Source organism: Neoarius graeffei, chromosome 26, assembly GCF_027579695.1.
Source record: "Neoarius graeffei isolate fNeoGra1 chromosome 26, fNeoGra1.pri, whole genome shotgun sequence".
NCBI lineage: Eukaryota > Metazoa > Chordata > Actinopteri > Siluriformes > Ariidae > Neoarius > Neoarius graeffei.
Genome location: NC_083594.1, coordinates 55,630,731 through 55,647,231, shown reverse-complemented (window position 1 = coordinate 55,647,231; position 16,501 = coordinate 55,630,731). Strand labels below are relative to the sequence as shown.

The 16,501-nt window shown below is 43.9% G+C and overlaps 1 protein-coding gene across 1 annotated transcript; it reads left to right on the top strand.

The window, feature by feature from the left end:
• The first annotated feature begins 417 nt into the window (after window positions 1-417).
• Window positions 418-12,034, top strand: fbxo42 (F-box protein 42). The gene is made up of 10 exons (XM_060910962.1): window positions 418-850; window positions 2,600-2,881; window positions 3,117-3,233; window positions 8,259-8,393; window positions 8,567-8,720; window positions 9,348-9,458; window positions 9,573-9,669; window positions 9,857-9,913; window positions 10,192-10,308; window positions 10,538-12,034. The coding sequence occupies exons 2-10, from the start codon at window positions 2,605-2,607 to the stop codon at window positions 11,480-11,482; spliced, it is 2,010 nt and encodes a 669-aa protein (XP_060766945.1). The 5' UTR covers window positions 418-850; window positions 2,600-2,604; the 3' UTR covers window positions 11,483-12,034.
• The last annotated feature ends 4,467 nt before the right edge of the window (window positions 12,035-16,501 follow it).

Sequence of the window (16,501 nt, the reverse complement as noted above, 5' to 3'; positions counted from 1 at the left end):
TTGCCTCACAGCAAGAAGGTCCGGGTTCGAGCCCCGTGGCCGGCGAGGGCCTTTCTGTGCGGAGTTTGCATGTTCTCCCCGTGGGTTTCCTCCGGGTGCTCCGGTTTCCCCCACAGTCCAAAGACATGCAGGTTAGGTTAACTGGTGACTCTAAATTGAGCGTAGGTGTGAATGTGAGTGTGAATGGTTGTCTGTGTCTATGTGTCAGCCCTGTGATGACCTGGCGACTTGTCCAGGGTGAACCCCGCCTTTCACCCGTAGTCAGCTGGGATAGGATCCAGCTCGCCTGCGACCCTGTAGAACAGGATAAAGCGGCTACAGATAATGAGATGAGATGAGATGAGATAAACCCTTGCAAAGGAACTGAGAGAAGTAACATGGCTTAATTCATCTGACGTCATTTCAAGAGGTGTGGTCAGCATAAAACAGGAAGTTGACAGGTTTTAGTCGGTTTTGAGAAAAGCCCTGCTTCTTCAGAATGACAGAAACATTTTTACTTCACATGCAGATAGTTAGCAGCTTGAGGAGTTCAGAAATGCGCTGGGGATTTGTCTTTTGTTCATGTCAAGAAAGCTGAGACCAAAAAAAAAAGAAAAAATTAATAATAATACAGGACAGTCTGCAGAACGCGAGCACGCGCGTCATCCAGAACGCGCCCACGCCGAGGGCGTCAGGGAGGGCTTTACGTGCGCGCTCCCGTGTCCGTGCGTAAGGTGCTGCTGTAGGGAGGAAGATGGCGGATGTTTGGAGTGTGGAGCGCAGCAGCAGCCGTAGGAGCTGATAAAGGGAATCAACAAACGGCAGCGATTAAAGGACGCAACAGGACGGGAAAAGGAGGACGCACACACTGGTAACCGGAAAAAAAACACGACGAAGATTCGAAAAGAGTCCAATCACGGTTTTTCGTGGTTAAAATGTGTGAAGTTGTGGCTGTAAGATGAGCAGGGTTTCAGCTCCTTTAGCTTCAGGCTAACACCGGCACATTAGCGACTTAATGATCAGAACCAGAACCTGGTTTATGGGCCCAGTTTGTTTACATACACAAGGAATTTGGTTCCGGCAGGTTTTGTCTCTCTAGCAATACGAGAGAGAGAGAATGAACGTATATGTGTGTGTAAGATATGGATATGTAATATCAGAAAAACTTATAGTACATGTACTGGACAATATAATAACTCTACAGTCTAATGTAACTATATAAAATACCTATATTATACACAATGTCTAAAAATCTGTATTATACAGTAATATATCTATAATAACACTATCTACAATGTTTTGCATTAAAATATCTATCAATAATATAGAATATACAGTATACATTATAAATATGTATGCTGACAGGAATATAAACAGTACACCATATACAGACAATATGCAGGATATTTACAGACCAGACACGATATACTAAAAATATACACGACAGTCGGAGTGCAGTGAGGTCGTGCAAGCAGGAGTATAGTGGAGGTACAAGTGGTATAATAGTATAATGGCAAGGATGGGTCAGGTCAGATATTTATGGCGTTGACGGCACGAGGAAAGAAGCTGCTGTTCTGTCTGGTGGTTCTGGTTCGCAGTGCTCGACAGCGCTTGCTGAAGGGGAGGAGTTGGAAAAGGTTGTGTCCAGGGTGTGAGGACTCCTTAATGATTTTCTCTGCCCACTTCCTGGTTTGTGAAATGTACAGATCCAGGCAGGGGAGCACCGATGATCCTTTCTGCTGACCTTACTGTTCATTATACACTTCAGCAGCACACTTTACTGCATGTCATGTCTCACAAGACACTACAGAATTAGACTTTTTCCGGAGCACAATTTCAAGACGTCTGGGTGGTTGCTGTTGTTTTTTTTAAAGGCACCGTTAGCGAGCCTCCTCAGTTAGCCTACAGTAGAAATCAGCAGATTGAGGAAGCATGTGGATTTTGTTCTTTAAGCATGTTTGTGTGTTAAAAACCTCACTTCATCAGTTAAAGAGTCTCCGGAGCAGTGAAGCAGTAATAAAGCAGACCGCTTTACAATTGCAGAAGTGGCTCAGGATTAGTCTGGAAGATGATTCACTAACATTACTGCAGAGGGGAGAGAGCCAGACAGAGGGAGAGAGAGAGTTTGGCATGACACTGAAACTCATAAAGTGGTTTTGTCCACATATGATTTCAAAAGTGCTTTATTTTATTCAGTTTCTCAGTCACTAGATCAACTGAGATTAGTTTGCTCTGTCTGCATGTGTTTGTATTTGCTTATTGAAGTGAGTGAATCTAAATTTGAAGATGTTTCATGATGTCTGGGATTTAGGTTTTCTAATAAAGTGTCATGTTATAACTGTCTACCAAGATGCTTTATTTAACTTGATGAAGGGTGATTTTAAAAATAGATTTTAATGTCCAGTCTGCTGCTTGTCTGTCAGTTGTGATGAGATCAGTGATTGCTCAGAAAACAGGATTATCTGATTGTATCACCCAGACAAGACTGAGCATGCAGTCTGGGGAAAAATATCAAAGACAGACAGCTCTGTCCGTGATATAAATTGTTCTTAAAGGTTGGATGATTGTTGGCCCAGTTTTCTAACTGAGATGTAACTCCTCTTCATCTCTGTCCCTGCAGGCAGCATGTCTCGCTTCTCTGATGGCGAGGACGGCTGCTTTGTTGCCATGGACATGGGGGACGCTGGTGCCGCTTCACTGCGGAGCCACGTTGATGACCAGACCACAGCGACGGAGATGACAGGCAGCTCAAACAGCGCAAAGCATCCTGGGAAAAGCTCCCAGACAGCCATGGGGGAGTTGCCGGAAGAGGTGCTGGAGTACATCCTGTCCTTCCTCTCACCGTATCAGGAGCACAAGACTGCCGCCCTGGTGTGCAAACAGTGGTATCGCCTCATCAAAGGTGAGGGGGAGAGGGAAGGCGAGAGAGAGACATGGAGAGTAGGACACAAAGTAAAGGAGAGAATAGGAGAGAGATGGCAGTAAAACAACATTTTAATGAGACGGGGAGAGAGAGAGTGTGTTATAGGTTCTTGGTTTCATCGTGCTGTGTGTGTGATGTTTTAGATGTGTTAATTAAGTGTTAATCATCTCTTTAGAAGTCTTCAAATCCTCAGTGTGTGCTTTGATGTGTCTAGGTGTAGCGGATCAGTGTTACCATGGTTTCCTGAGGGCAGTTCAGGAAGGGAACATTCAGTGGGAGAGTCGCACCTACCCATATCCTGGAACCCCCATCACACAACGCTTCTCCCACAGTCAGTACACACACACACACTTCATCTGAATTTAATGTACTGAGCGTGCCCTGTAACGGGATCCTGAGGGTTTTCCTGAGTTTCAGTCTTTATTTTTCTATCAGTATAATCGATTCCATTATAGAATTAATAACTCAAATCTGTTCAATTAGAATGAGCTTCATAAAATAAATTACCTGCACTTGAGTCTCATTAGTCTGATCATGATTTGAATCAATTCCCAGATTGATGTCAGCTTTTTACTGCGAATAATATTGTTGTCATTCTCTAAACCTGGGACCATGTATTCTAGGGCTGGGTATCACCAGATACCTCACGATACGATACTATGGCGATATTTTGCCTACGATAACGATAATATCACGGTACAGCGATTCTGCGATAATCGATATATTGCAAGAAATTTCAACCACATCACAATATCTGTGTCACTGAAGAAAATCAGAATTTATTGACCACTGTAAAATTACATTTCACATACATAACTACACACTCTTGCCAGACATATATTTGTCTCTATTCTACTGCTGGCAAAACCTAGAGTTGCTTCACTACAACATACAGAAAATTCCCATTTCTGTGCTAGTATTCTCAACTTTTCTGTAAGCATGGACACATCAGTGCTGCTTAACAAGCAGAATCAAATTGTTTTATGAAAACTTAAAACTTGCACTGCAGACTGCACATACATTTCAGTGCTAACACTAATATCAATTTGTTCTTTGTAAACTTGAGAACATATACCGGAGAACATTTAACTTGTACTTATTTTGCAGGAACACCACACTGTCTGAAACACATTGAAAAGTGCAGTGGGCATCTTAATTTAATTGGAGCGAAACAGGTTTTGCAAAGTGCATTCTCTTTGACCGGCTCACTGTTTTTTTTTCTCCTTTCCTTTGGAATCCAAAGTGCCTCCAAACATCTGCCTTAAAGTTCGGCGGCGTCTCTAGGTTTACGTTAACAGCCGTGCTTGCCTGTTTTTTTTTCCTCACTGCAACCGCCGGGGAAAAAAGAGAAGACGAAGAGTGCCTTGCAGTGAGGTAGCAGCACAGCGACACCTCGCGGAGCGGAGGTGCGGAAGTCGTACTGGATTTACAACCCGTCTGAAACATGATTTTATTATTTGAAAAAATATCGATATTCAAATTTTGAGTATCGATATTGAATCGGAAGACAAAGTATCGCGATATATCGCCGTATCGATATTTTTGCACACCCCTAATATATTCATCTCCTGATCTGATCTCTGCTTCTCCTGGAACCCTTAAGGTTTCTGTATAGAACTGGACACCAAAGCAGGTGCTTCTCAGAAAGGGTTCCAGCAGTGTCGAGTCCCATTTAGGAAGCGAAGTACACTTAGCTATGCAGTGAAGCCTTAAAGAGTCATGCTTTCTAAGAAGTATCAAGTATCATGAAGCAAATGTGAAACCACTGATAATTTCAAGATTAAAAAGAAAATAAGGATTCTTTGAGGGTTCAAAGCTTCCATAGCACTATCACTACGTAGGATAAATAATAATTTGGGGAGAAGGACATTTAACACCTACAGACTCGTGGTGTGTGAGTCCAGATTTCCATCCTGCACTCATCACTCCACGAGGACTTGCAGTTATTTAACATGAATAAGTGAATAAAAAGCTGAGAGTTTTAGGAGTAAGGAGACTCTCAAATAGCAGTGTTACACAGCAGGAGTTGGTGTACGTGAGTTTTAGATAAATATTAACACGAACATGCCAATAAAATGTCTCGCAGTTAAAGCTTCCTAACATTTTACACCAACCACAAAACCTCCTACAACAGGACTGACTCCTCACACAGCAACCTCACTGATGGAAGTCTTTCTTAAATTAAATACAAGAACATTATTGGAGTTCTGATATATTTAAATTTGGCTCATTATGACCCTGGCCGGGCGGCACGGTGGTGTAGTGGTTAGCGCTGTCGCCTCACAGCAAGAAGGTCCGGGTTCGAGCCCCGTGGCCGGCGAGGGCCTTTCTGTGCGGAGTTTGCATGTTCTCCCCGTGTCCGCGTGGGTTTCCTCCGGGTGCTCCGGTTTCCCCCACAGTCCAAAGACATGCAGGTTAGGTTAACTGGTGACTCTAAATTGAGCGTAGGTGTGAATGTGAGTGTGAATGGTTGTCTGTGTCTATGTGTCAGCCCTGTGATGACCTGGCGACTTGTCCAGGGTGAACCCCGCCTTTCGCCCGTAGTCAGCTGGGATAGGATCCAGCTCGCCTGCGACCCTGTAGAACAGGATAAAGCGGCTACAGATAATGAGATGAGATGAGATGACCCTGGCCCGACTTTAGTTGGCCAGGGCATTATGTTTTCACTATGTCCATCCATCTGTCCATCCGGAGCACTCGCATAGCTTTTTTTTACAGTTAAAACTGACCTACGTGCACCAAATTTATATTTTAGGTCTATTTGGGGATGACCTAGCATGAGAGTGGCCTATATTTGACCTACTTTTAGCTGGATCAAAGGTCGGGAAATAAGAACTCTCATACCTTTTTGGGTGTTAGTATTGATGCTCACCCACCAAATGCAGGTTTGCCCAGATAACTCGCAGAACTTTTGGGATGTTATTATCCATCCACACCTACCAAAGGTGATTCAAGATTCATGCAACTTTAAACTGGGTCATAAATTTTAAAATATGAACTTGCATAACCTTTTAGTGCGTCAAAATGGATGTGACCTACACACATTCAGGAAATCTTTCAAAAGCAACAATTAGATTCACGTATCTGGGAGGTCCGTATGGTGAAATACCATGATCGAGATCTTGAAAGTACTGAGCGAGGCCCTCTGGGCCGAGGTCAGTATCCGAGGCCGAGGTCACGGTATTTCACCATACAGACCGACCTTAAGCTGGTAAATAATATATTTACTTTCTTCTCTACCAAATTCTAACAGAAAACGAGAGCGCCCGAAAGGGAAAACCGAGCCGAGCCGCCCTTTTGAATCCTCATTCACGGCTGTAATGCAAATGGCTTACTCCTCGGTATACAAGTGCACTTCCATGGCAGGAAAACAGCTACGTTTTGCCGCCTACGTCGTCCCCTATTTATACAAACTTGAGTCATTCAGGATTCAGCCATGTTTTTGCTCGGCGTTAGCAAATTACAGGTTTTTAGCTTTCTCCTGAAATGTTTTTGTTTATTTCTTCTTCCTCAGGGCAGTAAAACTCACTTTCGCTGTGAACACTGTCATCACTACCCATGATGTAAAATTAATGCTATTCTCCTGAGAAATGCTGGCAAAAATTTATAGTGCTGCCACTAACGACTAATTTTCTCACGACTAATCTTTTGACTAATTTTTCGATTAGTCGACTTATCTTAATGACTAATTTCCAAAAAAATCAAGTGATTGCTATTTCATTTGAGTTCTTTTTATTTTGAATGTAACTCAAGGGCCAAAACATAAAATGTCACTTGTACCAAAGTAAACATAACATAAACATAACATATAAATTAAATATTGAATAAATAAAATTTAATAAATAAAATAAAGTGCAATAAAATGGGAGAATGTCTTCCACTATAAAACTACTATTCTCCAAAGTATAATCCTATCAATATAAAAGAAAATATACAAACATCAATAGGCCCTCATTCCGTATTGAACTTCCAGTTACAACAAATAATTGGGTTTTGTACCTCCTACTGGGGGCGGCACGGTGGTGTAGTGGTTAGCGCTGTCGCCTCACAGCAAGAAGGTCCTGGGTTCGAGCCCCGTGGCCGGCGAGGGCCTTTCTGTGTGGAGTTTGCATGTTCTCCCCGTGTCCGCGTGGGTTTCCTCCGGGTGCTCCGGTTTCCCCCACAGTCCAAAGACATGCAGGTTAGGTTAACTGGTGACTCTAAATTGAGTGTAGGTGTGAATGTGAGTGTGAATGGTTGTCTGTGTCTATGTGTCAGCCCTGTGATGACCTGGCGACTTGTCCAGGGTGTACCCCGCCTTTCACCCGTAGTCAGCTGGGATAGGATCCAGCTCGCCTGCGACCCTGTAGGACAGGATAAAGCGGCTAGAGATAATGAGATGAGATGAGACCTCCTACTGAAAAACTGTTAAGTGCGAACATGCAGAGTGCAAGACAGCGTAGTGTCCAACTGTGGCCCACTGATTAATCAAATGTTGTGTTGTAGTGCAAGAATGTCAACATGTCCACATGGTCCGGACTTAGGCTTGCTCTTTTCTTTGTCACTATGTTTCCGGCTGAGGAAAACAGGCGTTTGGAAGGTGTGGATGTGGCCGGTACACACAAAGACTTTACAGATTGTACAAACCACTCTATCACCAGCTGCCCTAAAGTATTCCCATACTTTCGATGCTTTTGGTCTTTTCGTAACGTTAGAAGTCGCTGTCCTTGATTCATCAGTCACTTGCCGCTGCCATTTTCATGTCAAGGCATTCTCAAAACCAGAACCGACAGTAAAGGAAGATCATAATGGGAGAGGGAAAGAGATCCAATTTGACCGGTGGGGTGCGCACATCAAAACTAGTGGTGTGGAGCGGGATTACCTGAACTCGGATGAGCCGTTTGAGACTGAAGACCAAAAATAAATAGGCGATTGACAGGCTGACAAAAAAAAAAAGAAAAGTCATCGACTAAAAAAATTATGGTCGATTACGTCGACTAATTGCGGCAGCTCTAAAAAATTTTGATTTTTGATAATCTTATAAATAAATCTTTTTAAAAAAAAAAGATAAATGTTGACAAAAAATTATGTTTATTGTTGTTGTGAAGAGCGAGTCGCCAGAGGTCCATAACCGGGGTCCGTACCGTAGGATATGGACCCGCTTGCCAGCATCAGAGCGCAGGATTTGGACCGCGAAAAAAATTATTAGGGGTTATTTCACCCGGAAGATGAATTGCCTCAGCCTGCAGTTCCACCAGCAACCACAGGGGGCTGAAAGTCATTGGTTTTGCGTAAGGCTGCTGGGTGGTTGTTCATCTGTGTGTGTGTGTGTGTGTGTGTGTGTGTGTGTGTGTGTGTGTGTGTGTGTGTTTTAAAGGTGCATGTTACTACGATTCAAACCAGTCGATGTACGTGTTTGGTGGCTGCACACAAAGCAGCTGTAATGCTGCATTTAATGACCTGTGGAGACTCGACCTGAACAGTAAGGAGTGGATACGACCACTCGCTTCAGGTACATACACACACACACACACACACACACACACACACACACACACACACACACACACACACACAGCTACATTGCTGTTAAACTGTCTTGTGCATGCTTTCCTCAATGTTAGCCATGAACAATAGAGTGACGCACACACACCTGAGAGTTGGTTTTGATTGCTGTGTGTGCAGGCTCGTACCCGTCTCCTAAAGCTGGCGCCACGCTGGTGATGTTTAAGGATCTGCTGGTGCTGTTTGGAGGCTGGACCCGCCCCAGTCCGTACCCTCTGCACCAACCCGAGCGCTTCTTCGATGAGATACACACCTACTCTCCTTCCAAAAACTGGTGAGAATCTGAGAAAATCCAGCATCACCTCTCTCATTCCATGTTGCTCATCACGGAATCATACCACAGTGCTGTTGATATCAGGACTCTGATTGGACACAAAATGGTGCTGTAGTGCAGCTGCAAATTGCAGGTTTATGTTAACGCGTTAAAATATACCATTCTAATCCACTATCATTTCTATAGTAACTGCTCATTCACAGGGACATGGACTTGAGGGGATATTCAACTTAAATGGATTAAAATAATCGTTGATGGGGTGAAATTTTCTGGAAGGAGAAACATGTTTAACGTTTCTGGAAGGAGTCTCCAGTGTCAGCGCTTGGTAATAATCAGAGGTGAAGCTGTAACTAAGTTTTCCGACATCTTCAGGACAGAGGAGTTTACACTTCTTTGCGGTTTCTCATGAACATGTGTAACAAGCTGCAGATTGCTGTGGTGTAAGAGGAATAGAACACTTGGCTGTGTGCTGTTCTGGAAAAATAATCAACTCTGGGTGGTGAGAGTGATGCCGCTTCATCGCTCCACCCTCAACACTCAGTATTTTACTGAAACAGCAACACTGTGTTTATAACTTGCATATCGTTTAACTGCTTTCATGCCAAGGTGTGTGTGTCTGTGTGTCAGGTGGAACTGCATCGTGACGACTCATGGTCCTCCACCCATGGCTGGTCACTCCTCCTCTGTCATTAATAACATGATGGTGGTGTTCGGTGGCTCTCTCGGAGCTCGACAGATGTACGTACCTTTTCCTCACGTTTTTCTGCCAACACGCCTCCAGTTCTGGTCCAGAAAACCAGCCATCTCCATGTTTCCACCAGTTTTACTAAGACATGATCATGTATGTTTCAGGAGTAATGAGGTGTGGGTTCTGGATCTTGAGCAGTGGTCCTGGTCCAAACCTATCATCACGGGCTCGGCTCCTCACCCCCGCGGTGGTCAGAGTCAGGTGAGTCTCTCTGTTCCTCTCATGCTCCCCCGAAACTTTCCGCCCACGTGTTCATCACCTTAAACAGTCCTGAGGGAGAAGGTACTCCAGATCACCTGCTCATCTTCAGGCCGCATCCTGATGGGATTAGAAATGGAGCTGGAGGAAACGGAGACGTCACTAACACCACACGTTCTCTTTCTCTCAGGTTGTGGTAGACGGTGAGACGCTGCTCATCCTGGGGGGCTGCGGCGGCCCGAACGCTGTGAGTTCAGTTCTGATTTCATTGTAAACAACCTTTGAACTGAGTGATGGTTATTAAATTATTATTATTATTCAGGATTATCAGTAGGTTGATATTAATTATAACAACACAGTCATTATTGCATGTTACTGTGATATTTGTGAGCATTTGTAACTGATTGGAGAGGCAGTGATGTTAATCCATGATGATCTGCTGAATGTTGAACAACATGTTTTCCTCTTTGATGTACTCGTGTGTGTGTGTGTGTGTGTGTGTGTGTGTGTGTGTGTGTTTTGCAGTTGTTGAAAGACGCCTGGTTGTTGCACATGGGCTCCCCCACCTGGTCATGGCAGCAACTGCGAGTCGAGAACGAGGAACACGGAGCTCCTGAACTCTGGTGCCACCCAGCCTGCAAGGTGTGTGTGTGTAAAAGAGGCAGACAGACACGGAGACTGTGTATATTTTGCTTTTTGAAACCTCAGTAGACTTAAAAATACACGGGGAAATTTGATGAAGTGTTTGAATTAACGACGTTAAAATGAAACGTCATTATCACAGTTTAAACTGAATGAAATCTTTTCATTTAAAATTATTTTAAAATTGATCTCTGATTTTCTCTCTCTCCCTCTGTGTGTGTGTGTGCAGGTGGGGGTGTGTGTGGTTGTTTTCTCACAGGCTCCATCCGGCCGTGCCCCTTTGAGCCCGAGCCTGAATTCCCGACCTTCTCCCATCAGTGCCACGCCCCCTCCGCTCGGCCCAGACACTCCCCCTTTGCGATCACAGTCTCCTGTGCGCTCTGGTGTTGTCCTTGGCAATGTGGAGGAGGCTCCTTGCGTCAATGGACGCTGGGGAACTCTCCGACCACGCCCAGCAACTATTAGGGGCGGAGCCAGAGATGGAAGTCCCTCGTCTTCGCAGCAGCCATCTCCGTTACAGGCTCCAGACAGCCCACCTTTGCTTAATGGCGCTTCCCCTTCCCCTCGTACTAGTCCCTCCCACCCACACAGTCATGCCCACTTACCGACAGATTATGGATGGGAGTCTCCGCCCTCTTCGGCATCAACATCATCAGTGGCTCTGCCCTCTTTGGATCAGCCGAACACAAATGGCATTCACACTCCGCCAGGTGCCGTTTCTCCTGCTGCGCTCCGCAGAGGCCTGGAAGCTGTTAAATCCCTCGCATCGTCATCTCCTTCATCCTCGTCTTCCTCTAACCCCGCCCCGAGCTCTAGCCCTGCCTCATTAAGCCCACCGCAGGTTGAAGGACACTCGATCCCTCCTATTGCACGTCGCCTGGGCCACTCGGTTCCCCCACAGAGCCTGAACGTGGGGAAGCCGCTTTATCAAGCGCTCAGCTGTAAACCCATGCAGATGTACGTGCTGGACATTTCACGAGCCAAAAAAGATGGTGTTGTGGCATGGCGCGTCTTTGGCAGCGGTGCCGTCACTGGGCCTCCTGAAACGAGTCTGCATACAGTGGTGCAGGGCAGAGGAGAGCTCATCATCTTCGGCGGGCTCATGGACAAAAAGCAGAACGTCAAATATTACCCCAAAACCAATGCCTTGTATTTCGTACGTGCTAAAAGGTAATGAGAGAGCGCAAGGACAGTGTGTGAGATTTGGGATGGTCAGATTGTGGATTTACCCACATTCTGATGTGGACACTAACATAATGAGACCTGCCTTGTCGGGAGAGACGAGAACGACTCCTGCGTCACATTCCCAACACTAATTCCTCAGCTCTCCTGAGAAATCAATTTTGACACAATGAAGAACCATTGATGTGTGACTGCTTTTCCTGACCTTCTCTCTCCCTCTTTCTGTGTGTGTGAGAGAGAGAGTTTGAGAGATTAAAAACTGAAGGAACTGTTCCTCCCTTTCCTGCAAGAGCGTCTCATTGCAGATGAACGGGCCAGAAAATGGAGGAACGCTGCTGACTACCACGCTTTTATATTTCACTTCCTGCCTGCATTGTTTACATTTAAAATATGAGCGAAGTGTGTGTGTGTGTGTGTGTGTGTGTGTGTGTGTGTGTGTGTGTGTGTGTAAGAGAGATGTTTTGGAAGGGACTGGGAGGGAAAGGGAGGGTCCTGTTGCAGTGTAACCCGATACAAAATCAAACAATAAAGGCCTTCAAGTCTGTCTCATGTCTTATTGAAATTCTTCATCCATTTGTTCTTCAGTAAATGCTTCATCCAGGTCATGATAGAACTGGAGTCTATCCCAGGAATGCTGGATTTGGGGCTGAGAGATACTCTGGGTGTGTTTTTTTTTTTTTTTTTTGATGAATCACACATTGAAACAAACTTTCCTGAATCTTCATGTGTCATGTCCCTGATCATAACCTTCCATCAAAATGTATAGATTTTAATCTGCTTCTAAACATTCTCTGGTTTTTGATTACATCACCCTGTACATAATTGTTGGGGGGGGGGGGGGGGAGATCAACTAACAATTCCAACTACCCAGCTGTGTTATTTCTCTCACATGTTCATCAAACTAAGGAGGAAAAATATTTCTCTCATCACAATGAGACGGGTCTGCATTAATGTTCTGCTGCTCTGGGTGTAGAAGGTTGTGAAGGAATCTACAAAGAAAAAGCTGGAAATTTCTCCCAACCTGGAGCTGGAAACAAGCCCAGGGCTTCCTGAGTCTTCATGAATCCCACTGCACTGTGAACAGTGACAGGGTGTAAAAACAGACGGTCATCGTTCCATACAGGAGGTTTAATTACAGGGCGCAGTACCTCATCTCCAGTCAGGATCAGAAGCATTTTTTTGTGTCTTGACATTCGAATGTTTGGTGAAGAGATGGATGTGTTTATGAGCCACTGAGAAAGGAAGGGCAGATAGTTTCCATTAATGTGCTGAGTTACAGTCAGGCTATACTTAAACACAGCATGCGTAGAGTCTGACTCACACACACAGTCAGGAGATCTGTGTGCACTGCTGGGAAGTTTATAGGGTGGTTTGGTTCTGCAGGACAAATAAAGCTCTCTAGGAAACCACTTAGCTTTGTGCATGACACTTTCTGGCACATAGTTGCAAGGGTGTACACAATGTTTATGAATTTAAAAGTTCATAAAAATGTGTTTTGACATTCAGATTAATGCTTCATTTCTTAATGTGTTTAGATTTAATGCTTGCATTCAAAGCTATTCCTTAATTTTGATCTATATTTTGACTTGATCAAATGCAACCAAAACCACACTATTGGAGGAAAGATGAACAACTTTATTGAAGACACTTTATAAAGAGTTGAAAACATTGCTGATATTTGCTCTTTCTCGGTGAAACATCCAGGCTAAGTTCACCTCTTCATCGCTCCACAGACTGCTCTCTGGGAAAAGCTTTCAAAGCTGCCTTTAGTTTCTGGACTCCACTTTTTCTACCACTGAGTGACAGGATGTTCTCTGGAAAACATGTAAAAATCTGTGTTTGGTTGCATCAGTTGAGAAATTTCTAAACTGTGATGTCTTAATACGTTTAAAATATTTTCAATATGTAAATTTTTTTAAAAACTTTTTTAACAGAGTAATAAGTGACCCAGTCTGTATGGCACATTCAGTCCTGACATTTTATGAAAAAGTGGATGATATAATAATCTTTCTTTTGTATGTTCAGTTCAGTATGCCTGTAGGTATAGATTATCAATTACCATCACCACAATGCTGCTAACCACTTGAACTAAAACCTAGTCTCTCCTTGTCAGACTGTAAACTGTCATATTTGCACTGTAAATGTCATCTGTTCTTAGACATCCTCTTCCTTTGTCATTTTAAGTACTGAAAACTGTCATATTTGCACTGCTGATATCATAGCTATCTGTAAACTGTCTTATTGCACTATCATACCAAGTCAGATCATCTGTTTTTTTTAGTTGCCTACATACTGGAAAGGCGTCTGTACATGCCAGTGCTGCCTCTATCACTTGATGCAGCGAGTCACTTTATTCTCAACCCTGTTACTGCTATGCACCTGTGTTCCCTCAGGGACCTGCACAAGTTTATGTATAGTTGTCAGTAGTTTTTTTTAGTAGTAGTTTTATTGTACATATTTTCCTATGTTTTTATTCCTATGTTTATTTTAGTATTTATGTGTGTGCTTTTTGGTGAAGCTTTAAATCTCACTGTACTTGTATAATGACAATAAAGGCTTTCTATTCCATTCTAAAAAATATCTAGCTGTTTTTGTTTGTTTATGAATTCACCAAAAACAGGCCGCCATTTTGCCGAGTCCAGCTCCAGACAAGGAAAATGAGTTACAACAAAGTTAATGAAGCATTTTAATTGAATGTTTAAAATTTTTAAATGGGTGACATTTGTCTAAAAACAATTTTATTAACCTCCATCACCTGTGTAAAGTTTATGCTCGTATTTATGCTGAAGTGCCTCAGCCTGCTAACAAGCTAGCCGCCAGTGTTGCCAGATACTGCTGACGTTTTCCAGCCCAAAATATGTTCAAAACCCGCCAAAATGCACTTAAAACCACCCAATCTGGCAACACTGCTAGCCGCCCTTTCCCTCACTGACTCTGGGAATGAAAACAACGATGACGTCACGTCAAGGGCTGGTTTATGAGATTTCACGTTATAGAGTGCTGATGAGCGATTAAATTAAATTATGACCCCATGGATTTAATACAGCATGTTAATTAGCGTCCCTTAATAACAAGATAACGTGTGAGAAATGGAAGAGAGAAAATAAACAGGACAGAATGCAGTTTTCCCTTCAGGTTGGCTCAGAGGACTGAAGCTACGGGAAGGCGGAGTCTCTCTCTTCTTTACTGGTTTCTGACGGTTGGTAAACAGCTTTTAGGTGCAGCATTACCGCCACCTTCTGGACTGGAGTGTGAACCAGATTTTGTGTGAACTGCACTATTTTGAAAGAAAGAAAAAGAAAGAAAGCACAACTAAGACGTTCCTTACAAAATAATTGCTTTCCTAATTCTGTCAAAAGAGATTAAACCCTTTGGTGACTGACCCCTTGAAAATGGTTCCTCCAGGAACGATGACGTTTCAGTTGTCAAGACAACGGAAAAACTAAAATACAAAAACAGAAAGATACGTCACAATGCTCTTGTGCACAAAACAAAATGCTCTTGTATTTGTATTTTAGTTTTTCCGTTGTCTTGACAACTGAAATGTCATGGTTCCTGGAGGAACCATTTTCAAGGGGTCAGTCACCAAAGGGTTAAAAAGATTTTGAAACAGTAGAAATTAAAAAGATTAGAACTAAATATCTCTCCTTTCTATAATTCCCTTCAAAGCGAAAGAAATACAGTTCAAAATTTTGATAATACGGAGCTCAGATATCAATGCGCTGCCGAAGTGCGCAGAAGGTGTTAGTACGCCTGTCATTATAGTGCGGACTTTCCATAGCATAGAAAATCGCTACGTTTCAATTTGTGTAACTGAACTTTGTTTCATATCACTGGTCATATAAACCTATGTAAACAGGAAAAACGTGGAAGAGTTTGGTCGCATCTAACTACAGCCCCAAAAAATACCATTGGCCATGCTGAGCCTAGCTACATTGCTAACAGGAGTGACAGCGCGTCTGACTGCGTCTGACTGACTGGGAGGTCGCGCAAAGCTCGGAGAGGTACGGAGCAGCTCGTCTCAATTCAGATAAGAGCATATTTCATTATGGAAGTATGGTGGACTGCTCCTTTAAGCAAACTAAATTTCTGTCATTCATCACTTCTTCAATTACTTGACCATTGCTATCTGTTTTATCCCCTCCCCACAGTGTGTTATGAGCGTTAAAATCTCCAGTCCATATAACATTCTCGTTATTCCCCTTCTCATTATCTGTAGCCGCTTTATCCTGTTCTACAGGGTCGCAGGCGAGCTGGATCCTATCCCAGCTGACTACGGGTGAAAGGCGGGGTTCACCCTGGACAAGTCGCCAGGTCATCACAGGGCTGACACATAGACACAGACAACCATTCACACTCACATTCACACCTACGCTCAATTTAGAGTCACCAGTTAACCTAACCTGCATGTCTTTGGACTGTGGGGGAAACCGGAGCACCCGGAGGAAACCCACGCGGACACGGGGAGAACATGCAAACTCCGCACAGAAAGGCCCTCGCCGGCCACGGGGCTCGAACCCAGGACCTTCTTGCTGTGAGGCGACAGCGCTAACCACTACACCACCGTGACGCCCTCTGTCTAGTCATGTTGTCATAAAATATATTGTATTTTATGCCAAAGAATACATCCAATGGTGGAATGGCACTTTAAGCTTTTTCCTTAACTGCCAGCTACCGTCATCCTCTTCTGAACCATCCATACTCCGACTCTCATCTTCCTGACTCCCCATGACTGACAGCCAGCCCTCCCACCCTGCATTCAACTGAGGGACCAAAAAAAATTTGTTTACTTTTCAAAGAACTTTAAATCGTTCAATCCTCGTAATAACCGGAGCGGAGCGGAGCGCCTCTCTCCGTCCAGCCGAGCGCAAAAGCCTTCCACGCCTACCAAAAAAGCTCAGACTGCTCAAGGCGGAAGTTGATTGGCTGGAAGCGCTGAAGTAGGAACAGGATGGCGGTTTGTGATTGGCTGAGAGGGAGAGCAGGGCGGGGTGAGGGAGGGTCTGTTTAC

Bases quoted from the DNA above. Each gene is read 5' to 3' on its own strand.
- fbxo42 (XM_060910962.1), top strand. From the start codon at position 2,605: ATGTCTCGCTTCTCTGATGGCGAGGACGGCTGCTTTGTTGCCATGGAC. The intron at 3,234-8,258 runs GTCAGTACACAC...TGTGTTTTAAAG, and splicing joins CACACAACGCTTCTCCCACA to GTGCATGTTACTACGATTCA. The intron at 9,459-9,572 runs GTACGTACCTTT...TGTATGTTTCAG, and splicing joins TCTCTCGGAGCTCGACAGAT to GAGTAATGAGGTGTGGGTTC.